This window comes from Pelodiscus sinensis, chromosome 3 (assembly GCF_049634645.1).
Source record: "Pelodiscus sinensis isolate JC-2024 chromosome 3, ASM4963464v1, whole genome shotgun sequence".
Classification (NCBI taxonomy): Eukaryota; Metazoa; Chordata; order Testudines; family Trionychidae; genus Pelodiscus; species Pelodiscus sinensis.
The window spans coordinates 84,948,838-84,975,334 of NC_134713.1; the positions used below are offsets into that span (position 1 = coordinate 84,948,838).

Sequence of the window (26,497 nt, forward strand, 5' to 3'; positions counted from 1 at the left end):
CATATAAGTCTGTTAAGAACAATGTTTCATTTGGAGTAGGCGGGCACAGCAAAGAACTCTCTTTCAACCATGCTAATAGCTTGCACAATTGGTTGAAAGGTTTCAAGCAATTACAAAGTTTTTAAACTTCAAAAGGAATAGCATGAATACTTACTAAGAAAAAAACTGCTCCCCGTAGGATTATGATGTTTTATAAAAGCCTTTTTATTCATGTAGTCTGTTTAGATACTTAATAACAGGTTGAAGTGCTTCATCCTACCATAGCTTCATAAAACACCTTGGGCTTAAGACATTTATGTACACAATTTTATTATTTTTGTATTGGATGAATATTTCCTCAGTGTACAATACAAAACTGTATTTAGGAAGAACTCACTGAGGCTGTATGCTTGAAGATGGACTGGATGGCATTAGTCACCCTGCTGCCCTGACAGAATATGGCCCCATCTCATACTAGTATCCATTATGATGAGTAGAAAAACCTCTGTGAAACAAGTTCATGTAAGGTGAAGGCCAGAGAAGAGAAATTATGTCCACTACGAACAGCTTCTCAAAATCTTCAGAGAAGTAATCTTTCCTTTCTTCCAGAACAATGCAATAGAGTGCCTGACACTCCTGATATCAATGCTTGAGACAGGTCACCTCTCCATCCTCACACTCCTAGGCAAAACCATGCAGCACATAAACTCCAACATCACAGAGCACCTGCCAATATGGTGGATTTTTCACAACTGGTCTTCAGGCCAAGGCAAAGTACAGAGTCAGCCCTAGTGACACTAAAACAGAGGGAGCAGCTAGAGGCTCTCTCTCTCAGTCCTGATGCTACCTGACCTCTATGCAACTTTAATTACAGCTAACCTGATACATGACAGCTTGAGTGGATAAGGCAGGGCTACAAATCTAGCACCGAAAAGTGATAACAGGATAACCTACTCTTCCCACCAACTAGCCCTCATCTGTAGAGTCCCAGGGGGATCTATGCTATGTCCCCCTCTCTCCTCAGTATCTACATGGGACACCAATAAATCAATGACACCTTGTTGTGCATTTTATTTTCTGGATGCAGCTAATCACCATCACAAGGATGTCATATGCCTCATAGAAATGACTTGTATGAAAAGGAGTTATCCTAGCAGACAAGGTAGCATTGCTGATGTATAACTCCCTCTTTTACCTTTCAGTTCGCTAGGAAACTTTGTCCCTATCTCCTAGGTAAAAATATGATCATATCCACACATGTGTCATCTTCAGACTGAAAAGAACACAGCTCACTGTATTTGGATCTAAAGATAGCAGGAAGGTGGAGGCCCCAAATCATACCTAATATGGTTACTCTCACTCCCATTGTAATAAGCTGCTGTGATCCAAATACTCCACTAGTTTGCACGGACAATTCAAGACCTTAATCATGATCTTCAATGTCATTGGTAGATCAAGACCAGCTACATTATATATTACATCTGCATTCATAACCTACTCAGACAACTTTTATGTAGCACAATGTACCTCAAAAACCCCATAAAGAATGTGTGAGCTTGGGGACACCATATTCTGGTGCACAGGTAGAGCTCTGCACTGTCACAAAATCTGTCTGCGTCTCTATCTGCACAAATGAGCTGCAGATATCTGCATCCATATGTGCAGATTAAGGATGTTAGATTTTGATAAATCAGCTATTTGAGTAGTCAATGGAATTTCCATCGACTACTAGATTAGGCAATAAAGAGGGCGCACCCTATCCCGCTGCACCTCTCCCTTTGAAATGCCCAAGAGTCGCTTGTGGCGCTTGTATATTTCAAAGGGAGAGATGCAGTGGGTTCATTGCCTTTCTACCTTTGAAATGTACAGAAGCCACCTATGGCTCCTGTACATTTCCAAGGGAGAGGAGCAGCAGTAGGACAGGTGAGAGCAGAACAGTTTCAATTTCTGTTCGCGCTGTTTCCCTGCTTCCCTCTGCCTCCTGTGGAGATGGTGTTGGGGGGAACTGGCTTTTAAGCTGGCTCCCCTCAGCACTGGCTCATGCTCCCCCTTGTCGCTGCCTCTTGGAGTAAGTGACTAGTCGAATTCCTACTCAACTACCCGATAAGCAAAAGCTTATCGGGTAATCGATTAATCGCTTATATCCCTAGTGTGGATGTGGCTACCACAGATATAAAGCGGCTATCAGCAGATTTGCAGGGCTCCACACATGGGGCAATAGCTACTGAATGAGCTTCTAGACCAATCCAGAGTCTCATCACTTTGGCTACGTCTACATTGCACAGTTATTTCGGAATAAGCTATTCCAGAATAGTTATTCTGAAATAGCTTATTTTGAAATAGCACATCTACACTGCAGAGAAACTTCAAAATTAATCCAAGGCAGGCTTCCCTAATGTAGACGTGTTATCTCGATTTCGAGCCCAAGGAGGAATAACTTAGAATGGCCCTGGTGAGGGTCTATTTCAAAATAGCAACACGGGAGCGTCTACACACACCTTATTTCAAAATAGCTATTCAGAATAGGCGTTATTCTTTGCAGAATGAGGTTTACAGAAGTTGGAATAAGCTGTCTGTGATTTTGAAATTATTTCAAAATAATGGAATTCCCGTGTAGATGCTCACATAGTTATTTCGGAATAACAGCCATTATTCCAAAATAACTTTGCTGTGTAGACACACCTTTTCAGGGCATGCTTCAAAACCTCTCTGTGACAATATTTTCCAACTATTGCAGGTTAAAGATGGAGGGAGAGAACACAAATAAAATGCATGGATATCCAAAGCAAAGCCTCCTCTACCAGAGAATGGAAAAGCTAAATACTGCTCCAGTAGCATACTCACCATTTTCTTGTGTAGCTCTTGAATGTTACAATACAAGGTGATAGCCATACAGAAAACCCTTTAGCTACCTATGTAACTGCCCACAGTATTTCTCAATCCTATAATGAAAAGTCAGCAATTTATACACTTTTATTCAGACTCACATTTTTTACATTGTGATCAATCACTTTTTAACACAAGATTCAAGGAATGAGTCTTTCCACCTTGGGAAAAAACCCTGCAAATGAGAAGTTATTTCTTCACATAAAACAGGAACTAGATAATCTAAAATGTGTAAAATCATTAACATGGAAACTCTCCAAATGTTACCATTCAGAGCATCTACTTGAGTTGCTGCATAAAAAATTAGTTCATAAAGTCAATGTTTTAGGTAAAAAAAGTATAAGCCATTTTAAATCAATGCACTTAAAAAAAAGAAAACACTGTGGCTAAAGAAATGTATTCATCCAATTCCTCATCTAGAGAAACTGAAGGCTAAAGATCAAGATCTCATGCTTGACTTCACGTTGTTGCTAGCCCACTAAATATCTTAATATATATGCTACCAGAAAAGCATACAAAGGGCCACTTCTCTAAACAATCAGTTAGCGAGCATCTACCCTTACTTTCCTTAGCTGTCTATAGAATTTACCGTTAATCAAAAGAAGCAAGAGGCACACACTCCTCTTTCTGACGCAGGAAACACTCCTCCAATACCTTCTCTTTACCCTGTGGAAAGCATCACTACTAAGGATGTTAAGGACTAATCAACTATCTGAGAAGCAAATTCTTATCGGATAGTTGGATAGTGAGTTGACTAGTCGATTCCCCTCCCCCTGCTGCTTCTATCAGATAGTCCGCAAAGGTGGGGGGGGGGGGAGAGGGAGTACTTCAGAGCGGCAGTGCCATACATCTGATCCCGGGATCAGCTGTGCGGCACTGCCGCTTTGAAACACCCAGGCTCAGCTGTGGCGCGCTGTTCCTTTGAAATGCCGCCTTGGTGTTTAAAAGTGGCAGCGCTGTGCAGAGCTCAGGATTCTGGGGAAATGCCACGCAGAACCCGCGGTCAGCTGGGGAGTCCCCAGCTGATCCCCAGTTCTGCTGAAATGCCACGCAGACTTTGGGTTCAGCTGGGGAGTTCCCAGCTGACCCCGGTCTCTGCGTGGCATTTTAAATCAGCAGCGCAGCATGGAGCCCGGGCTCCATGCAGGTGCTTCCACTTTGAAATGCACAAGAGCCCCCGCTGGGGACTCTTGTACATTTCAAAGCTGGCCAGTGTACTGCCCGGAGTCAGCAGGACTTTCCTCTGGCTGCACGTGGAGCCCAGTGGGGGCTTTGTACATTTCAAAGGAGGAATTCGGAAGTGTCAATCGACCACTTAATATCCTTAATCAGTACTGTAATGAAATTAACGAAATCCCCATTTTATTCCCCTTTCGAATAACCAGGGTTTATTCAAGACTAAAAGGGCAAGTTTTTTGGGCAAACCCATTTTTAAAGCATCAGCTACATATTGCTCAATTATCATATCATGTATTATGGTTAAGGAAAGAATCAATTTCAGTTTTATACTCCCTCCATTTTTTTATCTGTATATGTCTCTCAAACGTGCCCTGTAGGAACAATATTTTTCACATTTGTTCTTATTACAAAAGGTGATTTTCCCTCAGACAAGGTCCAGCAAAATTTTAGCTATTTGAACACAAAATTCCAAAAGCAAAGTGAAGTTTTACCTCACATATTCCATTTGGAAATTACACATGGGCAGCTGAATAAATGTGGGGGGTTTATGGATAATAAACAGCTTTTAGATCTAAGGTCCAGAGCAAATTTGAAAGAACTTCATTCAGTAATATTAATTCAGCAGTTTTACATGGGTCTTATTCTCAATTACACTAAGTCTCCTTTTCACCTCACTGGCAGTGAAAAGGGATTGTGAAGTGAATGTAGCGGTAATTTGCTCAGCCAGACAGATGTGAGCCTGATTATCTCTTACAGTAATGGGCCTTACCTTACTATAAGAGTTTAAAGTTGGAAATGTGATGCACATGCCACAGATGGGTCTGGGGTAGGTGGGTTCCTTTATTTTTAAAAGCCTCACTGATGTACAGCCAAAGGTGATTTTATGATTTTAGAGACACTCCCCTCCACCCCCGCTTCAAGCAATGAACTAAAATCTCACAGCAAGCTCCACTGCCACACACTAGGGCTACATCTACAATGCACTTTCCTTGCGCAAAAGCCTATGCAAATGAAGTGCAGATTAGCATATTGCCATGCTTCATCTGCATAATTACTTAGGGGTTGTTTTTGTGCAAGAGGCTTTTGCGCAAAAAGAAGCTGTCTAGATGGCTCCTTTTTGCACAAAAACCCCTCTTGTGCAAGAGTCGTTCTTCCTCATTTTTTAGGAAGAACTGCTCTTGCACAAGGGGGGGGGGGTTTGCGCAAAAATGACCCCTCATTGTGCAAATGACGCATGGCAGTATGCTAACCTGCACTTCATTTGCATAGGCTTTTGCGCAAGAGAGGTGCAGTGTAGATGTAGCCCTAGTGTGTGGCAGTGGAGCTCTCTGTGAGATTCTAGCTCATTCCTTGGGGTGGGGGGTAGACGTAGCCTAGGACAACTGGTTGTATTTAGTCAAGTGTAAATGGGGAAAGCACACTTGTGATTCAAGTGACTCCAAGTTCCAGTGTCTTTGGTGGTCATGTGGCCTAGCTTCCCAAAGGGAAAGTTTCTCATGTAGTGTATGAAAAGTAAGCGAAAGCTCGGGAAGATCAAGGCAAACCTGAGGTACAAGAACTTGGCTAGCATGGGCTGACATTACTGACAAAGGTGAGTGTGATAATGTAAGAAATGATCGCAAGGTGTTTAGTCCAGGTCGCTCTCTGTCAGACCCTGGACCCCTGAGGAACCATTAACAAGTTCAAAGTACAGCCTGTTCTGTTCTTACTACTGATGGATGCATTCAAGGTGATTCTGAGCATTAACACGCCTGAGGCTCCTCTGCAAATAGACTTTCCAACATTTTGGTTTTAGAGTCAGGAGTAATAATATTTAATGAGAAATCCTCTCTGCACCTGGGTTATATACACATGATGGACAGGTCTCAAGGGACTGGGAAAATAGGTATTCTTTTGTTCTTCCCATTGAAACACCGTGCTGTTTCCAAGTCACAGAAGTGAAAGAAGAGCAACATTATCTGAGAAACACATTTCTGTTAAACGCATCAATTGAAATCCTTTGTATGTTGCTCCTGAGGGATACTTTGATTGCTGCACAGTACACTGTACGTCACTTTGTTCAAACTGAGTAATTTGCAAAGCTGGGGGAAGGACCTGAGGCTTTGTATTGACCCACAGGAAGAATTATTAACAATATCTGGCATTTGGTGCCATCTAGGGCATACTAAAGGGGAAAACTTGCTCTTCAGATGTTTCTTTATGGGCCAGAGATAAGGCTTCAGCAGCATAAGGCAGACCTGCCATCCACCCAAAACGTGCAGTAGGAAGAGAAAAGAGGAGTGGTCTCTGTAAAGCAGAAAGAGAATGATCCTACTGCATGTAACAGCCATATAGCATGCACGCATTCTGAAAGAATCAAAAAAGCCAGAAAATGTAAAAAATATAGGCCTGAATCATTTTCTCCAAAGGAAAAAACAAAAATAAAAAAACAACAACAGTAGAATGACTGTTTGGGGGAAGGTTCCATGAAGATCTCATGACAAAATTCCTACCACACCATTCTACTAGACAGGCCTGGATGAAGCAAGTTTGTACCCATCACGGGAGGTATGGCTATAGGGCCTGATATATTCCCAGAGACCTGTAGGGAACCATTCCAACTCTCATTTGCCCAGTGCCACAACAATTTTTGTTCTAGAGATGAATACAATCAAGTGTAACTTATATCAATGCTTATAAAACACCTCCCTGGTTTGATGCAGACTCCTAGATAAACTGTAATAAAAAAGAAGAGAATGGCCTGCTTGGCACAACTGAATATCAGATACCTGCACTTGTAGATCCAATTCCTGCAGTAAGCACAGATCGTGGTGTAATCTTTACTGCATATTTGAGAAACTGAGATTTCCCTGTACCAGGGTCTCCAACCAACAAAAGATGTGATTCACCTTGGGAAAAAATAAATACACAACACTTCAGGTTGCATAGGTAGTATACTGACTACTACATTTATAAAGACAGACAAGGCAGACATTTTTAACTAAAATAATTGTAATTCTTCATATAAAATTTACCTCTGAAGATACAATACAATAAATAATTCAGGTGCAAGATTATCACATCTAACATCACTCAGAGATATGACAAAATTGTATAATTCACAATTATGCAATTTAATCATATTGCAGAGTTCAAATTCAATTTTCATTATAAAAGTTCTTTAAAATAATCACATATGCAGCCTTTATAGGATCACCCAGTACCTAGCAGTTTTCATATTTTAATAGACTTGTTTTGCATATACAGGCAGTCCCCGGGTTACGTACAAGATAGGGACTGTAGGTTTGTTCTTAAGTTGAATCTGTATGTAAGCTGGAACTGGCATCCAGATTCAGCCGCTGCTGAAACTGACCAGCGGCTGACTACAGGAAGCCCGAGGCAGAGATGCTCTGCCCCGGGCTTTCTGTAGTCAGCGCTGGTCAGTTTCAGCAGCGGCTGACTTGGGGACGCCTGGGGCAGAGCAGCTTGGGTGCTGCTGGGTTGCTCCAGTAGCGCCGCTCCTCGGCGCTACTGGACCAACCCAGCAGCACCCAAGCTGCTCTGCCCCAGGCGTCCTGATTCAGTCGCTGCTGAAACTGACCAACAGTGGCTGAATCAGGACGCCTGGGGCAGAGCAGATGGGGTGCTGCCGGGTTGGTCCAGTACAGTTGGAAACTAGCAGACCAGGGAGACGGGGAGCAAAGTCTCTGAGGACGCCGGCACCGGGACAGCCGCGGCGGGTCTGGGCTGTCCGCTGCCCGCGTGCTCCCCGGCTTTGCTCCCTGTCTCCCTGGTCTGCTGGAAACCAGCAGACCAGGGAGACGGGGAGCAAAGCCTCTGAGGACGCCGGCAGCAGGACAGCCGCGGCGCGTCTGGGCTGTCCGCTGCCCGCGTGCTCCACGGCTTTGCTCCACGTCTCCCCAGACCAGGGAGACGGGGAACAAAGCCAGGGAGCACGCGGGCAGCGGACAGCCCAGACCCTCCGCGGCTGTCCCGCTGCCGGCGTCCTCAGAGGCCTTGCTCCCCGTCTCCCTGGTCTGCTGGTTTCCAGCAGACCAGGGAGATGGGGAGCAAAGCCGGGGAGCACGCCGGCAGCGGGACAGCCGCGGCACGTCTGGGCTGTCCGCTGCCTGCGTGCTCCGCGGCTTTGCTGCCCGTCTCCCTGGTCTGCTGGAAACCAGCAGACCAGGGAGACGGGCAGCAAACCCCGTTCGTAACTGCGGATCCGACATAAGTCGGATCCGCGTAACTCGGGGACTGCCTGTACTAGCTATAGTAAATGTTTCGCTCCCAGCTTGAGTAATGAAGGGAATTGGAACCGCTGCTTAGTTATGATTCCTCTATTTAACTTGTAATTATTGTACAAATAAGCAATAAAAATCAGACTTTTTCCTACTAATTAATAATTGAAAATATTTTGCTTTGCTCCAATAATCATGAAGTTCAGTAATTTCCAAATACAAAGCAATTACAAAAGTAAACATTTTGGTTACTAAATATCTCATCAGAGTTCTAAAATTATTAAATTATCTTATATAAATAATATAGACAATATGACTTCACTTTAAGGATATATTTGACTCGATTTGGCTGCTACAGTATTTAAATTGATATATTCCATACCTGTATCTACACACATTTTAGACTACATAGTCAATGACCTACATACCACCTGGCACATTTGCCATCTAATAACAACAGAAGGCGAATCAGCAGGCAGATAGCTTACAGTAACAGTTCTAAGAGAAACATGCTGACAATCACAGATGGAAAAATCTGGCATTAGGAATTAGAGCAAACCTTACTTTTTTTCTATGCAGGACAGAGATTCACACTATGGAAATATTCCACTCGGATGCCAAATTCCATTATGGATGTGCTACTACTAAAACATTTTAAAACATCATTTATAAAACTACTTTTTATTTGAGCCTCTATTTTACTTAGATTAATTGCTTTTAATACTTTATTCAATGGGGCATTGAAAACTGGTCTCTATCACTCAAATTATTTTGGAAAAATAAAATAGAAAGTAAACCTAAAAATAGGAAACCCAAATGCTGATTAAACAATATTCTCGCTCAGAATGATTTTGTTTCTGCAGATTTTTTCGCTCTAATATTTATTTTGAATGTCTGCATGTATGGAGGGAGGAAATGGACTATTAAAAACAAGAATACTAACCTCTCACTCGAGTTCCTGCAGCATCAGTCCTTTGTACACCCCCAGCAAGCACCATGGCTACAGCCAACTTCACCAGATACAATCCAAAAACCTGGGGACACAAGCTAGCCAAAATTTCATTCCTCCCTAGAAAAGAAGCAAAAAGCAGCATTCAAGCTCTGTTTTAAAGTTAAATTAACATAAACAGGCCAACTCCCAAAGCAGCTATTAGATCCAAACATCCTTCACTTCAAAGACTAAACACCATCAGGCCACATGTTCAAGTGATATAAATCAACATTCCTTTCTATGACCTTTTCAGGTGGAAGGCACTTGGATCTTAGGTGCTGGGCACTAGTATGAAGTCCTAAGACTGAATATTTAATTCACAGATGAAACCACAGAGGCCAAATTCTTACAGCCCTCAGTTTATCCTGTTGAATACTAGTTCATTGTGTGCAGATAGGAACCAGAGAGCCAGATACACAGCTGGTGTAATTTGGCAGAGCTCCACTGAGTTAAAAAAAAACGCACAGTGCTTAATGCCAAGATACACTGTACTGTACATGATGCAGAAAATTGGCTCATCTCTCACCTATCTTTTTATTTTACTGAATCTCTCTAGCTCCCTATTTCTATGTGGTCTCTTCCTCACCTTCCATTACTCTCTCAAGCACTGAAATGTTCCAATCTGTTAAGCTGATTTCGCTAGCAGTGAAGAGAGATATAACAGAATTAATTCTGCCATCCGAAGCATTGACACTAGCAGCACAGCAGAAATAAGAAACCTAAGACTATACATTACTCTTCACTGCTAGCATACTGAGCTAAGCAACCAACCTTAAAGTAAATGACATGAATCCCTAAAATGGATGTTTTAAACTTGGAAGTAAGTGTATCAAGACAGTGTATGTTAGATTAATAGATTCACCATTAAACCGGTAGAAATTAAGGATACTAAAGATAGGGTGAGGCCTACTTTGTATAAGATGTGTTGTGATATCTAAGGGTTTTGCAGCATTGTTAAAATGCAGGGCATGATTCTCCACTACATTACTCTGGTTTTATCCCAGTATAATGCCAATGAAAGCAACTGGAGTGACCCTAACATAAATCCAGAGTAACACTATGACAAACTTAGCTCTCTGTGTAAAGGACACACATATAAAACATCTGGTAGCCAGTTAAGAGTTTACACGACATAGCTCATCAGTTAACCATAGCTGTTCAAATTTCAAATAAAAACAAATAAAAGTCCCTGCATAATACTGGGGGGAAAACATTTTATGAAAGAGTTTTCTTTCTTGTAAGATAATGTGTATATGATCATGACTGCCTATTGTGTTTGCAACCTAGCATGCTTATTTATTTGACCATGAAGATTTTCCTCAAAGACTAATGATATCTTGCTTTCCTTATGGCTATGCCAGCAGTAAGGACTTTGTGTGAAGAAGTGTAGTTTAAGGATTAAAAGTGTTATTACTGTGTACAACTATTATAGAAACAGGTTACTTTTAACATTACTCAGATATGGGATTTGTTATAAATAAATGCTGATTCACATGAGGTTGGGATACAGAGACACAGAGCCATATTTTTCCAATATTAGTCTAGTCAAGAGAGCAATGCTGACTAAACCAGATCTGGCCCAAAAGATTTCTTCACAGTGCTGTAACTCATCTGTTTTTTTTCCTTGTTGCACAAAATAGCATTGTGTTTTTCCTAACATGCTCCCCATTTCTCACTCAGATTCACTCCCTGTTAAGTGCAACATAATTGTGGCAACTCCAGTAGTATAATGTTCAAAAGGTAAATCATAGAAGTACAGTTTTGGTGTGGATTTGAAGTGTGCACATTTTTAAAGCTAGTTTCAAATAAGAATTTTATATTCCTTTGTTGGAAATTTTGTGTAACAAGAAATTATTCTTTAAGCTACTAAGACAAGACAAACCATCATACAAACACATGCTACAGTTATAAAACAAATGGAAATTATTGGAGTTTTATCCTGCTTGTATGAGATAAGGTCTGACAGAGTGAGACATGGCCTGATCAGCAGGAGAGCTGAATGTACAATACTCCTGAAGAGAATAGGATCTGAAGGTGTACTTTCGATTGGACCAATAGTTTCCGAGGAGAATTATCGGATGGGGGAATGAAAAAAACGTTGTCAATAATATAATTTTCAGTGTTGTCTCCAGCAAAAATCCAAGTACAGTTCCTATTTCACTTTTGTTTACAAACCTGCTAAGGGATCACTTTTATGTTTTTCCCAGAAGTCTTCAAATTCCCTGCGAACCTCTTCATCAACTATAACTCCTGTTAATTGTTCATTGTTCACTTGAACATAATTGGCTTTCAAAACAATCTCTAGGTCACAGCGCACATCCTGGTGGAAAGGTTTCCATCTCTGCATTACCACTCCATACACTGTGATGTCATCACCTGAGAGTAGGAACAAAATTAGTCATAACAATTTTAAATTTTAAAAAAATTAGTCATAACTCCTGCTTAGTATATACAAAAATTAATAGCTAAGTTAAACATAGTAGAGCACGTTAGACATTTGTAGAGCAGATGCTGCTAGAAAAAAAAGAAATTAATTACTGCATCTCTAAAATAGGCAAATTTATGTAGCTTTTTTATGTCTATGAATAAAAGCTAGGACTAATATTTTGTAATACTTTTTTTTAATTATTAATCCAAAACAAGCAAAAATAATACAATCTACTCTAACATAAAAACATGTAAAGTTCAAAAACTTATTTTAAAAATTCCTTATCTATTTAACAAGCAACGACATCTAAAATGTATGTTATTTACTTTCACTATTAATGCTCTTTATTTTCTTTTTTCATCTCTATTGGATCAGATAATGAAAATAAGCTTTGTTATTCCAAGATTTGTTTATAGTCAATTTCACTTTAAGGTTTCATGCACTCATAAAAACACTGTCATATTTAATAAAAACTTTTTAGTAGGGATTACTAAACCTAAAACTGGCCCAAGTTTAATCTGATAGTTTTACTAAATTATTTCATGTCTATGTTTTTTTGGATTTTTCTCGTGCCTTTAGATTTGGGGATAAAATTAGTCAGAGACCGCTACTGTTGTAAATACTAAAACTTCCATTTGCTCTTTTGTTTTAATCCATACATCTAAATCAAGAGTGGTACTCTGTGTATAATACTATTTGCTTCATTCTGAAGTTATCATAACTCTATACAACTTTTGTACTGTTTCTTTAGGTCTAATGAAGTGTTACTCAAAGTGGTCCGCAGACCCACTCTGAGACAGCTGCTAATTGGGTTTGTTTAGTTAGAGGCTCTGCAGCCACTCAACCTCACAGTTCCTATTGACTCCAGTTCACCGTTTGCAGCCAAGAGGATCTGCGGGAAGCAGCTTGACCCAGGCTGCTGCTTCCCATGGCTCCCCTTGGCTGCAAACTGTGAATCGGAGCTCATGGGAACTGTGAGGCTCTGTGGCTGTGGAGCGAGTAAGTAAAAAAACCAGAGCATCCTGGTAGCAGCTTTCTCAGAGTGGATCCGTGAACACTGGTCACTTTTGGGATTCCTTGCATCTCTCCATTCCCCCACATAAGCTCAAGGTGTGCCACCCGCCCAACTTCTATATTTCAGGGACTTCCTCCAACCTCCTCTTCATGCCAGCAGCAACGTGTATGCATTCCTCTCTCCCATACCCCGTCCTCATTCCCTCCCCCACGTCACAGGCTCTGTTTGCCTCTGCACTTTTTGCTTCCCCTCCATAACAGGGCCCGCCATTTTTCCCCCTGCCAGAGTTTCTGTGTGCCTCCCATTTCCTATCCACAACATGCCATGGGACTTACATCCCTCTCCTCACAAACTATTCCTTTCCACTCCCTGTATGTGTGTGCTGTGTCCTCATTCCAGGTTCCTCCACTCATCCACTTCATTCTTCTTTGATCTTGTATTGGAGCAGTCTTATACCATCTAGTATTGTTTCCTTTCTACAACAATGGTCAGTGCCGCTGTGGTAAACCTTGGGCATTGTATCATTTTGAGAGAGGGTGACCAGTAGTGAACATAGTATTGCTGGGGAGAGAGTGCTATCTGTTTATATAATGGGCTTATAATATTCTGATTATTATTTTCTATTCCATTCTTCTTATAGTCTAATGGTTTGCTTTTGACTCTCAGTGCACACTAAGTTGATGTTTCCACCTGCAGCCCTTCTTCTACGACAGAGGTGGGGAACCTTTTTTGAATTGGGGGCCATCCACCCACAGAAAAACCAGTCGGGGGCCGCACACAAGTGAGAAGCAGAACCTCCCCCCCCCCACTGTGGTCCCCGAATGAGAAGGAGAAAGATATGTCCCACCTTCCCCTTGCACACCAGAGCCTGGGGGGGGGGGGTGGTCAACGGGGTGACTGGTGCTCCAGTGCAAACTCCCCAATGTTGGTGGGGGCCCTGAGCTTCAGGGGCCAGATTCAGGCAAGCTGAGGGCCGCATCCAGCCTCCCAGGCCTGAGGTTCCCCACCCCTGTTCTACAGAAAGCTAGGATACGTGGTTTCCCAAACCAGTCTTTGGGGCTGTATCAATTTAGTCAGGGAGATTCAGTGTCCTGATATTTACAGGTCTCAAAATAACTTCTGGAGCCCATGAAATATTACATCGCAGCATTTTTTCTGTTTAAATGCTATGATGTTCATAAGAGGATGGGCTTTTCTGCAACAGAATTAATTTGCCATGTTAACACATTGACTTAGTACAATAACAAAGTGATACATGAGCATTATTGGAGATGCTTTCTTTCACATGAAGAATAAACCTGAACTCACTCTAGGTACAAATGTCTAATCAAACTAGAAAAGTACTATATATAACTTTACGCAGGAACATTTCATTGCCCTTACCGGACTTGCAACTGTCCACTAAGTCATCTTCCAGGACAACTGCCATAGAACGTGGGATGCTTCCAACGGGTAACCTTTGAACCTAGCAGACAGGAAGACAACGGGTATGCATTTTTTACAGGGAGGTGCCATACAACAACCACATGCTATTGCTTTGGTTTGCAAAGCAGCAAAAGCACACCAGTTTGGTTTGCAACAGAACCATTATTCTGCACACCAAAGACCTATTCTTCATTCCTTATAAAGGAGTATATCCTTAGTTTCTCGCACAAAACTCAGACAATGAACATGTTGCTACTCTCATTAAGTTGGGAATCTTGCCACTGACATCAATGAAAGCAGAATTGAACCTTAAATTATCTCCAGGTGCCATATTCAGAAGGTGCTGAGCAACTTAAAAAAAAAATGCTGTAAAAAAAATGAACACTTTTGCTATTATTGAAAATTACTTCAGGCAGGATTTCAATAAACAAAGGTTACTGCAGGCACTGATGTTTGCTTTAAAATTAAACAGTTCTTCATAATTGTATATATTGGAAGATGCCACCGCAGTACAGGTATTTAAACAAGATTTGACAGGTAAGGAAAGAAGCTTACACTTAAATCCCAAAGACTAAACCAACAGCAGGGGAAAAACGAATCAAACATGATCAGGAGAATATGTATTGACAGGTACGTCAGTAATTATTGCATTTCTCTTTTCCTTTAAGGCAAAGTCTATGCAATCTTGTCACAAGCGATTTCCATCTAAAGCATTTTTCTAGTTACTCACAAAAACCTGCCATAATTGTTAAATTGTGCACTGCAGACAGAACAGCAATGAGAAGTGCTTTCTTCTTTTGTAGAAAATGTTTATCCATATTAGAATTATAGATTAATTCATTCTCCAGTGCCTAAACACTGTTTCTATGTTTTTGTCTAATATTTGATTTCTATAAACATCTTTGTGGCTATTGGTGGCAGGTACATTAGTTACTGGCATCACTGAACAGGGCAGATCATATACACAGAGTCACATTATTCCCTAGTGTAACTCCCTTAATATTAGTAGGTTCATATTATTGATGAAATTATCCCATGGTTCAGATATTTGGAACACAGCAAAAGAAAAAAATTATAGTTCTAAAAAATCCTAAAAATCTGAATAAGCGTAAAGTGAATACGCGACATAAGGAATGCACTATCAGAAATACTTTAACTTCTTCTGTAATTAAATGTCTTGATTTTGTTAAAATATTTTTCATGCTCCACACAGTTTTTGTGTGTGTGTGTGTGTGTGTGTGTGTACATATGTATACACACACACACACAGGCATGTATACACACACACGTCAGAGCCCTCTTAATTTGGATATCAAGAAGTCTAAAAAAGTGAGTGTATTGAACACAAATACAATAATAGAAATATGAACAAAAATATCTTTTTCATATTTAGTAAAAAATGTTTCACCTCTTAACCACTTGGCACTGACCAAGTATGTCCCAATTATACTGAATTTTCATAACAACTTCCCTAGTGAAGTAACAATCATAGTCCACCCTGAGGGGATGCCTATCATATACATAGCTGAATGTTATCTCGAGCAGCAAAATGTTCAGTGACCATTTGTGTAGGTGATTGCACACTGGAAAGGACAGACATTTGCAGATTTGCTGTTGGGGCACTCAGAGATGGCATTTTTTGTGGGGGGCTAAACAGTTTGCATGAGAGCCGTCTCAAATATTATGATCAGATATGAAACATATAAAGAGTTGGTTTAAATCTTATCTACACAAGAAAATTAATCCAATATAGGGTAAAATATGAATTTAAAGTAGATTAACTATTTCTGATAAACTCCTTGTGAATTAAGCTAATTTGGAATAAGGTACTCTCTCATTCATAATAAGATGGTAAACACATTGGCTGTGTCTACACTGCATCCCTTTTCCAGAAAAGGGATGCAGATTAGACAAGTCGGAATTGCAAATGCAGCGGGGATTTACATTTTCCCCGCTGCATTTGCATGAACATGGCTGCCGCTTTTTTCCGGCTCGGGGCTTTGCCGGAAAAAAGCGCCAGTCTAGACGGGGATCTTTCGGAAAATAAAGCCTTTTCCGAAAGGTCCCTTATTCCTCTTAAAAATCAGGAATAAGGGACCTTTCGGAAAAGGCTTTATTTTCCGAAAGATCCCCGTCTAGACTGGCGCTTTTTTCCGGAAAAGCCCCGAGCCGGAAAAAAGCGGCAGCCATGTTCATGCAAATGCAGCGGGGAAAATGTAAATCCCCGCTGCATTTGCAATTCCGACTTGTCTAATCTGCATCCCTTTTCCGGAAAAGGGGTGCAGTGTAGACACAGCCATTGAGTTAATCAAGAATATGGATGTGAACTAATCAATTATTCAATAAGCAAATGCTTATCAGATAGTCAACACACTAGTCGACTAATTGCTTCCCCCCCTACCTTGTTGCCTCTTATCAACACAGCGCTGCTGCTTTGAAATGCTGCATGTAGCCTGGGGTTCAAAGGGGAACTGCTTGAGTCCCTCGCTGGCCCCGTGCCTGCAGCACTTTTGCTTTTGAGGTGTACACTTCAAAGGCGAAGGTGCCCTTATCAACTAATCGAATAACTGATGCAAATTGCATTGACTACTCGATTAGTCAATTAATCAAAATTTATCATCCCTAATCAAGAACAGTTTATCAGGACTAGATATTCTGAAATAACTCCTGGTGTAGAGAAGCCCTCAGATAAACAACATCCACTTTGTATTGTAATTTACGAACACCCTAATCTAATCCATGAATTAGCTGTGTTTCTTACGGTGCATAAAAATGATTTTAAAAAATATAGTAATTTAACAAATGGAATAATTTTGCATGGGAGTTTCTGTGGATATAAGCTTCATTTTCTAGCTCGAGTTTTGGAATGACAGGCAATAAGATGTCCAGAACCATTCCTCCCATCCGGGCAATTTTCTAAATAACTACAAAAGGTTTATACAGCTTTTCCACTTACAGTAGCATGTTAATAGATCTTTTATTAGTTACCATGTGCAATTAATCCCTGGCATAAGCAGATAAAGCTCTATTGAGTTCGCCCCCTATTTACACTACCAATTAAGGCCCTATTACTTTTACTAGACTAATTTATTTTTCCACGCAATTCATTTATTTTATCCCTCCTAATTCCTTTCCCCTCCATTTTTTTACCTGTTCTTGAATTTTGATTTCTTGATAATCTCTGCAGCTGGTGGGAGCAGAGGATGTTCCTGAGAGACAAGTAAATTTACATGAATTGCAGCCTTCTTCATTAGGGCAAGCTGATGGACGGAAGAAAGTATAGTACTGATCAAAATCAGCTTTGACCACAAACACGTGCTTGCACTTGTTACACATGTAATCCCGTTCAAACTCCAGGACTTTCACTAGACTAGTACGAATAACAGTCCCAGTAACGGACAAAAAGTGACCCACATCTCTGGTTTTAGGGATACGTTCTCTGGTTAGTTCAGGACAAACGGGCAAACCTGTGAAATGAAAAGATATACATTATCAAGACCACAAGTCTAAGCTTTTAAACATGTGGTGTACATGTGTCCTTGAGTAGATTTTAGTACATTAGTAATAACATCATAGGGTCAACTTTATATAAATGCTTTGATACTGAGCACACGCTGGTGTTTAGGCTAATGGTAATTAAGCAAAAACTCCATCACCCTTGAAGAGATTTGCATTGAAAGAAAATCCTGTGCATTCATATTTGCATAATGCAAACCTTCAGCTAGACAAGTTTATCTTTCAATTCTCACTTAATAAGAGGGTATCCGTGCAGCTGAGTGTAGCTTCTCTCACCCCCCAACTGACTCTAAACTGCGCATATGCCAAGGTTGCTCTCACCTCTTCCCCACCCGAGGGAGAAAGAAACTTTCATCCAGTTTTGGATTCCTAGATGTCCTTTTCCTATTCAAGAACATTTATTTCTTTGGTTAAAAGAGAGACTATATTCTTCACTGTGTTCAGGGCTGTTCCCCCTACTCCTTCCATACAGGAAGGCGCCCTACCAACCCACTTTGGAAGAATGAAGAGAAACTCCACACATCAAAAAGATTCTAGTCTCTTTTGCCCATTTAATGAAAGATAGCATCCTCAGGAAATTAAACTACAAGAACATTTACTCCTTTTTATTCCTGGAGCAATCGTCAGCCTCTCTGTTGATATTGATTCCTAGAGCTTCCACTACTTCTTGTAACACTATGAGTGAAAAAAATATATGCTTAAGATGCTAATTATAAAGCAAAGAGGTGTGCAATTGCAATCATAATATTGGTTTAGAAAAAGCTTTAAACACAGGGGCTATGTCTACACTACAGGATAAAGTCAAATTAAGATAGGCAACTTCAGCTATGTTAATTGCTTAGCTGAAGTCAAACACCTTAACTCGACTTTTGGCACTGTCCAGACTGCAGGAAGTCAAAGTTTGACTTCCCTTACTTCTCATGGAAGCAGGACTACCAGCATCGACCGAAGCACCCATCTAAGTTCAAATTACCGTGTCCTAGAACCCAGCTAATTAGAACCCAGGAAGATCAAGAGCAGCAGCTGATCTTCTCTGTAGTGTAGACAAGGGAGATTACCTTGAACTGGTAAGAAAGAGAAAGTCATGTGTCTCTTTTATATCACAAAATTAATGGCTGCCTAAAGTCTGCATGAATTATAATGTGTGGCAAAGTGTTTTATTTTTTGCTTGTAGAAGTCACTAAATAGGCTTATGAAAGACAGAGTGACAAATCACATTATATTCCTGAATGTAAACACAATTATAATAACTTTTTGAAACAAGGATTATTGGGGGAAACACCAGATATTTATATTATAACCTTTTCTTCTAGCTCGACACTAGGGAATTTGCATGGACTATTCAATTAGTCAATAAGGGCATCTCTGCCTTTGAAGTGTAGCAACAGTCCTGGAGGCTTCAAAGGCAAAAGAGCTGTGGGGAGCATGGGGTCAACTGGTAACTCTAAATCCCCAGCTGACCCCAGGCTCCATGTGGCGTGGCTGCTTTGAAACACCATGGGGAGCCCGGCGTCAGGCTCCATGTGGCATTTCAAAGCAGCAGCGCCACATGGAGCCCAGGCTCAGTGGGGATTCTTTGTGGCGCTGCTGCTTTGAAACGTCTCATGCAGCCTGGGACTAGCTGGAAACTCTCCAGCTGGCCCTGGCCTGCATGCGGTGTTTCAAAGTGGCAGTGCTGTGTGAATCTGGCCCAGGGCTCCATGCAGTGCTGTCGCTTTGAACCACCCCCTCCACTCCATCCGCACTTGCTGCCTCTTTCTGATAGAGGCAGCAAGAGAGGAGAAGCGACTAGTGCGTTGACTATCCGATAAGTATTTGCAAATGTTTATTGAATAGTCAACTAGTCGTTCACATCCCTATTCAACACTACTGAAAGTTTAAGTAAACATTTACCATCAAAATCTAAGCACATAGGTCTATATAACAATTTTTTAATTACTAAACCTTAACTCTGTCTAATACTACTAACATCACATAAATACTTCAGCAATTTGTTATTAACCAAGGAAAAAACCCGACATGATGGATTGTAGTAGTGTATATTTATATCACAGTTATAACTTCCTGGAAACTTGCATAAAATGTCAGGCTTGATACCATTCTGTGTACTGGGGAACGGAGCTCCTTACCTCAAAGGCCAGGAGTTCTCCATGCACGATACTAATATGTTAGTAAATTTTGGGAAAAGCTGCAATCATACTTAGCCAACCCAAGAAACCACTAACTCCTGGCTTCTAGTGGTAACCAAATTCAAGTAATCATGCATGGCATTTATTTCTCTATATCAACACCTTGGATTCCCACCTGTACTACAAAAATCAATAGTGTCAGGAGTTAAAATACAAATTATTACCACATTCATTAAAATACAACTCTATCTAGAAAGACATATTAGTCCCAATCATTATTTAATCATATTCCCAAATGCTACTAAAGCACTAAAGTTCCTGGCAAATAATCATGGAAGATTTAGGTACTATAATGCTTAGCATTTCATTACTCAGCTGCCCAGTGAAATTCAGAAATTTTGAATCAGGCCCTAAGACTCCTTATACAATATATGGCTACACTTAGGCCCCTAACAATGGGATACACAAAAGCCAACACACTGATCAAGCAGCCACCTAAGCTAAACAGTCAGAAATGCTGAGGGGAGAGTTGTGGCCTCAACTGCACCCCTTAAAGGGAATTAGGTGATTAATTCTTGGCCAAAAGGAAGCATCTATCTTTGTTTGGGACCCACAGCTGTGAACCCTGTACTGGAAATAGGCACATATGCCTTTTTTTCCAGGAAAAACTGAGGAGGAGGAAGTAGTGCTGATATACCCTTACGATCTTTGGCCCATTGGTTATGGCACTCACCCAGGATGTGTGCATTTAGGTTCAACTCCCTGCTCTGCCTGATGGGGACTGGAACCCTAGGTCTTCAATCTCCCCAATACCTAACCAGTGATCTTTAGGGACTTGAGGAGCCCTACAGGGTTAGGCAGCACCCAAGTCCCTTCTGAATCCTACCCATCTACAAAACATTAGTCCACAGCATCATGTGGAATCACATACCCCAATAACTCACCTGATATTCTGGCATGAAGATTCTGCTTAATGCTAAGATCATGAGTCTGAGAAGCAGACTGCAGAGCTGTCATGGCTGCCCTGCGCAATGCGTTATCAAAAATAGGAAGCACTTCATTTGGAAATGCATTGAAATATTCTCCAATTTCCATATTGGTCTCAAAAAGGGTGAGGGCATCAACAATGACTGGGTAATGTCTCTCGTCATCTTTTTCCCTTAAGATATGTATGATGTCATTCTTGTGATGCTCCAAAATATAGGATTCAAACACTTGTCCAATTAGGTTTACTTGGTCAGCATTTAATAGCATATTGCATCTATAACTGTAAAAGGGAAAAAATTAAACATTCCAAAAAACCTAAAAAATCCATTTTTAAAAGAATATTTTGTTAGGTCACAAGTGAATAATGTAAACTAGTGTATGCTAAGTACTATATATCCCATGATCAGAAATGTATTAAAATAGAATAAAGATACTTTGTAAAGTGCTTTGAAATTTATGAAAGAAAACTACCATATGCCAAGCATGCACATTAACTTTAATAGTCTTATTTCACACACCTTATTCAGTGAAAACTCTCATTGACATGCAAGAAAATTTAAGATATATCAGTTTCTTTTAAGTACCTCTCACTAGCCATTAGATTTTTTACACACGCAACAATATACTTTGATTGCAAAAGGACTATTCACATTCATAAAGTTAGTTAAGCATGTGCTTGTTTGTAGGATAGAGCTCTTCAGGGCTGCAATGGCTTTCCTATATTATGTAGAGAGTGCCTAACACATTCTGGGTGCTACTGGAATATGCATAATAATAAACTATAATTACATAAGCAGCTAGTTTTAGCAGTAACTTGCCGAGAAGCAGGAACCCTCTCTTGCTTAAATGTACCATCTTTGCAGTTTTGAGCTTGGAATATTTTCCTTTGAGTCAGTGTCAATGGAACACATACCAGAGAATTTGTGTTTGCTTGAGCATAAATAACTTTAGGCAACAAACTAACAACTAAGCAAAAAAAAATGTTTTGTGTGTGAAGAGCAGGTGCTCTGTGATTCCCGTGATGTTCCTATTTCTAAATTTCTCAAATAATAACTATATATGTAACCTAAATATGTTCTTTGATTGGCAGAGTGTAAGTGCTGTCTTCCACTCAGCATGACAGTATTTTTCTGTCAATGTGTAAAATCATAACTTTTGAATGCCACATCCAATCAGAATGGGGGGAAGAAGGGGTGCATACCAAGCCTCGGCTATGGGAGAAGGAATGAAGGAGACCAGGCATGGGAGGGAATACAAAGCCCCTGACAGGGGAAAAGAGCAAATGGGGGAGGAGGAATGGAGGGACACTAAGATCCTGGCACAGAGGAGGAATGGGAAAAAAGAAACAGGGGACACATAGAGCCCTGAGGGAGGCATGAAGGGGCACACAGCCAGTCCATGGCATGGGGGGATGGCACACATGGAGCTTTGAGGGTGGGGGAAAGAAACGAAGGGTCATAAGGAACCCCTGGTATGTGCAATGAACGCAGCCTACAGCAGCTACAAAGCGGCAACCCCCTCTTCCCGCCACTTGGAGTCAGGCGCCCCAGCCCACTCAGGCATGCCCTGCTGGGACTATTTTCATGAGGGAAACCTACACGAAGGTGAGGAAGAAGCGAAGTAACCTCATGTCCCTCCCCCCAAGCGCCGTCAAAGGGCCGGGCCTGGCTCTGTGGCTGCGCAGCGCACTGCGGTCGCGCAACCACCCTCCCCCAAGCGACAGAGGCGCCCGAGGAGGAGCGAGACCGGAGCAGCCTCAGCCCCGCGGGCCAGGGGGCACAACGGGGCTGCTGCTGCTGCGCTCCCGGCGCCTTCCAGCCCCACCTCCCTGCGCCCCGGCAGCCAATCCCGCCGCCCTGGGGCCGGGGCCGCGGAGCGGGGCGCACATGGCGCCGGGCCAGCCCCAGCCCGCGCGGGGAACTCGCAGCCGCAAAGTTGCTGCCGCCGGGGAGGGGCGCGGGCCTTGCCCCGGCGGGGCTGAGCTCGGGGGGCTCCCGCGCCCGCCCCGCCGCGATTACCTGCAGCCGCCGCGCTGCACCGAGGCAGCGACCCTGAGCGGGCGGCCTCACCCGGCAGGAGAAGCGGCTCCGTCCCGCCCCCTCCGCTCCGCGCCCAGGCCCGGCGGCGGCCGGCGAGAGGGGCCCAGCGAGCCGGAAACGTGCCTGGGCGCAGCTCGGGAAGGGCAGAGCGAGCCCGGGAGCGGCGCGGAGGCTGCCCCGCGACCTGGACAGGCGTTGTGCCCGGGCGCGCCGCCACACTAGACGCGGTTTAGGCTTGCTCCGTGTCGGCACGTAAGGGACCGTGTAGCCTTCCCTTTTGGCAGCTTTGCGCCTTCCCGCCAGCCAAAGGGCGGCGCAACGATACTCTGCCAATCCGAGCATCAAAAAGCCAGTTCTGTAAACAAGCAGCCTGGACTTCAGAAGTGCCCTCGGATTTTGTGGGTGCCCTGCATAGCACGGTGCCAGCTGATCGGTGCCTGGAGGGGCACTTCTCTTTGGCCTGACCTATACTCAGACATACAAATGAGGACGCCAAATGAAATTAATGGGTAGCAGGTTTAAAACTAATAAAAGAAAGTTCTTCTTCACATTCCACACAGTCAACCTGTGGAACTCCTTGCCAGAGGAGGCTGTGAAGGCTAGGACTATAACAGTTTAAAGAGGAGCTAGATAATTTCATGGAGTTTAGGTCTATAAAAGGCCATTAGCCAGGGGATAGAAATGGTGTCCCTGGCCTCTGTTTTTCAGAGGCTGGAGAGGGATGGCATGAGACAAATCGCTGGATTACTGTCTTCAGTCCACCCCCTCCGGGGCACCTGGCACTGGCCACTGTCAGCAGACTGACTACTGGGCTAGATGAACCTTTGGTCTGACCCAGTATGGCCGTTCTTATGTTCTTATACCCAGTTGAAAGCTTTTTTAAAAGAACTCTCCTCCCCCCCCCAATTTTTTTTCTTACTGTTGTTGAATTCCTTTAAACTAACTATGGATTCATTCAAGATTATTCAGTTATCTGTATGTTAATAAAGGGCCTTCCATGCTACTGTAATAACTATGTTAAATATACTTAGATTTTGGCATGACTACAGTTTACTTGATACAGCGGGTCTACCCACTACTAAGTTTCCCTGTACCCCATTAATTGGAATTGAGGTGGATGTGGGCTGAATGAAAATTAGGGTGGGGGACAGGAATTGAAACAATGTGCTTTGACAGGAAAGGGAAGGGGGTTGCAACTGTTTTAGGGCTCTGACTGTGTTAAAGTTTGTTGGATTTTTAAACAATGTAGCTTTGCTAGATTCCTTCAGATACAAGAATAACAGTGTCAAACATCTCAGAAGGATACCGATATGGATGTTATTTTGACATTCCTGCCAGAGAAGTGCTTATTTTGCCTCCTGTAACCCTCTTTGTAAGGGTAAAGGAAGTTAGAGGAAGAGTGGTCTATTTCAAAGAAGTGCTGTGTAGACGTTCCCAAATTCAAAATATTTCAATGTAAGCTACACAATTTTCAGTAGATGTAACCTTAGGGTGTGTCTATATAGCACTGTAACACGAAATAAGATACTCAATTTGCATAGCTCAAATTGTGTATCTTATTTCAATGCTATTTTGGAATAGTTCATTTCATCATTTGTTAGTCTCTACAGTGCTTCAGGACTACTCAGTGTCAGACATAATTTGGTCTGTGCACTTAGCTACATAGCTGTTGATATGGTGCCATTGGAGATGGGGGTTAAATAGTTATTTCTACCAAAACCTGCAGTGTGTTTAGAGATGATTATATAATAATGTTAATGTTCTATGGCAAGCAAGGTGAAAACAGTAAACTTGCACTACTAGGAATTATCTTTCCATGTTTTATGTGGACACAAGCTGTTTGTGAAGGCAGCAGTATTACAGCTTGGTTAAAAATGTATGCTGCAGTCCTACAGAGGCATAAACGAGGTCATTGCTTTCAGTGGAACTATTCATGCTAGTAATGCTAACCTTTTCCTTTTTTAGGATTTGGTCTTCCAATTTTAGTAAATCTGTAATGCAGGTAGAGAAGGAAACCAGTTAGGAAAGTGACCGAGTTAGAGTTTCTTTGAACTAAAGGTTGTACCTCTAAAATCCAGGATTCTCTGGTCTGGCATGACCATGGATGTTCCAGGATCAGAGGGTGGGGGCTGGGAGCTGGTATGTGGCTCATCTGGGCTGTGGGTGAGGAGCTGGCACAAGGCTCAGCTGGGCTGCAGGTGAGTGGAGGCGGGAGACGGTGCTTGGCTTGGCTCCGCTGGGTTGAGGAGGGGCAGGACCTAGTGCACAGCTCAGCTAGGCTGCAGGGGAAGCCAGGAAGCCCAGTGAGAAGTGATGGGGAGGGGCACCAGCTGGGGAGCCTGAAATGACTGACCCCCTTGATCTAGCAAAATCCCTCATCTGGGGCCAGTTGGACTAATTTTGTATTGCAAAAGAAGACTGTCTACAGAAGTTTTGGATTACTTATATTACAAGCAAGCTGTGAGAACTACAGATCCCAATAAATCAGAGGTGGGCAAAATCAGGCCCAGAGCCCAGATTCAGCCCACCAAGCATTTCTCTCTGACCTGCCCACCTGATTGGCAGAGTGTGCATAGTTATAGCCAAGCCTGTGTTCATCTGCCTCTTTGCCAGTCTTACAGCTGAGCTGCTCCCAGGTTTTTTCTGCTAGCTGTGCAGAAGGGGGAAGGAAGAAAGAGAGAAGGGAGTGCTTAAATGAGGATCTTCCCCTGCCCCTGTACTCCTCCACTGCAGAGAAGAGGTCAGGGAGAGGGAGACACACAGCAGAGCTGCTCCTTACTGAAGCATGGATGATGAATGACTCCGGTGTACAAAGCAGGACAGATTTCCCTTAACGCAGTTGTCTCCAACCTTTTTACACCCAAGATCACTTTTTAAATGTCAGGGTAAGCCAAGATCTACCTCATCCTTCCCTCAAACCCCATGCCTTCCTTGAGGCCCTACCATCTCTGTTCTCCTCCTCTCCATCATTTGCTGTCCCCAGCCCTTACTCTCACTGTGTTGAGACAGGAGGTGTGGGCTCTGAGGTGGAAATGAGGGATTTGAGTGTGAGATGGGGTGAAATGCAAGGTCTGGGATGGAATTTGGGTGCAGGAGGTGGTGGAGAAGGGGCTGCTGGCTCAGGGAGAGGGCTCCAGGATAGAGTGTGTTGGGGTCAGGTGGAGGGTGAGCCAGCCACAGGCTTGTGGATGTGAGTGTGTAGGAGTTTGGGTTGGAATGAGAGGGGCTCAGGGCACAGGTTTGCAGTGTGTGGATGGTACAGGAGTGTTGTGGCACAAGACTGCGGATGTGAGAAGCTCAGGACGGGATTCTGATATGATAGGCTCAGGGGTGCGTGTGTGTGCGTGTGCGCATGTGCGCGTGTGTGTGTACGCGCGCAGGAGTGTTATTGGGGGCTTGTTGGCCAGGCTTCATTTTTAAATAAAATGTCAAACACAAAATGTTTCAGCATTGTCTTTATTTATGAGGGGGGCTGGAATGCCAGGGGATTGAGGTCTCAGTTGGGGCCACATTAGTGAGGTTTAGGGGGATTTGAGGGCTTCTCATTTCTGTGGCCCCAACTGACTCTTCTGTGGGTCAATGACCCCTGACTCAACCAGGGTGCTGGTGGGCACTGGGGCAGGGTACTTGTGGTGGTCTGGCCAGGGGGAGGGAACTTGGACAGCTCAGCTGGTACCTGGGGATCCCATAGCTGTGCACCAGG

The 26,497-nt window shown here is 42.6% G+C and overlaps 1 protein-coding gene across 6 annotated transcripts in view; it reads right to left on the reverse strand.

Moving 5' to 3' along the window:
• MCM9 (minichromosome maintenance 9 homologous recombination repair factor) overlaps nt 1–23,157 on the reverse strand; it is a 67,628-nt gene extending 44,471 nt beyond the window's left edge. For 3 of the 6 annotated variants that reach the window (XM_006123074.4, XM_006123076.4, XM_006123077.4), the window contains exons 1-7: nt 22,354–22,471; nt 20,713–21,035; nt 17,274–17,590; nt 14,082–14,163; nt 11,431–11,631; nt 9,208–9,333; nt 6,813–6,932 (exon numbers count right to left, since the gene is read on the reverse strand). In XM_006123074.4, coding sequence (XP_006123136.2) covers nt 6,813–6,932; nt 9,208–9,333; nt 11,431–11,631; nt 14,082–14,163; nt 17,274–17,590; nt 20,713–21,035; nt 22,354–22,385 — 1,201 coding nt within the window. In that variant the 5' untranslated portion in view covers nt 22,386–22,471. Of the gene's footprint in view, nt 1–5,314; nt 6,331–6,812; nt 6,933–9,207; nt 9,334–11,430; nt 11,632–14,081; nt 14,164–17,273; nt 17,591–20,712; nt 21,036–22,353; nt 22,472–22,773 lie in introns of those variants that run through there. The other 3 variants (XM_006123075.3, XM_075924051.1, XM_075924050.1) reach the window with 3 other exon arrangements.
• Nucleotides 23,158–26,497: the final 3,340 nt, after the last annotated feature.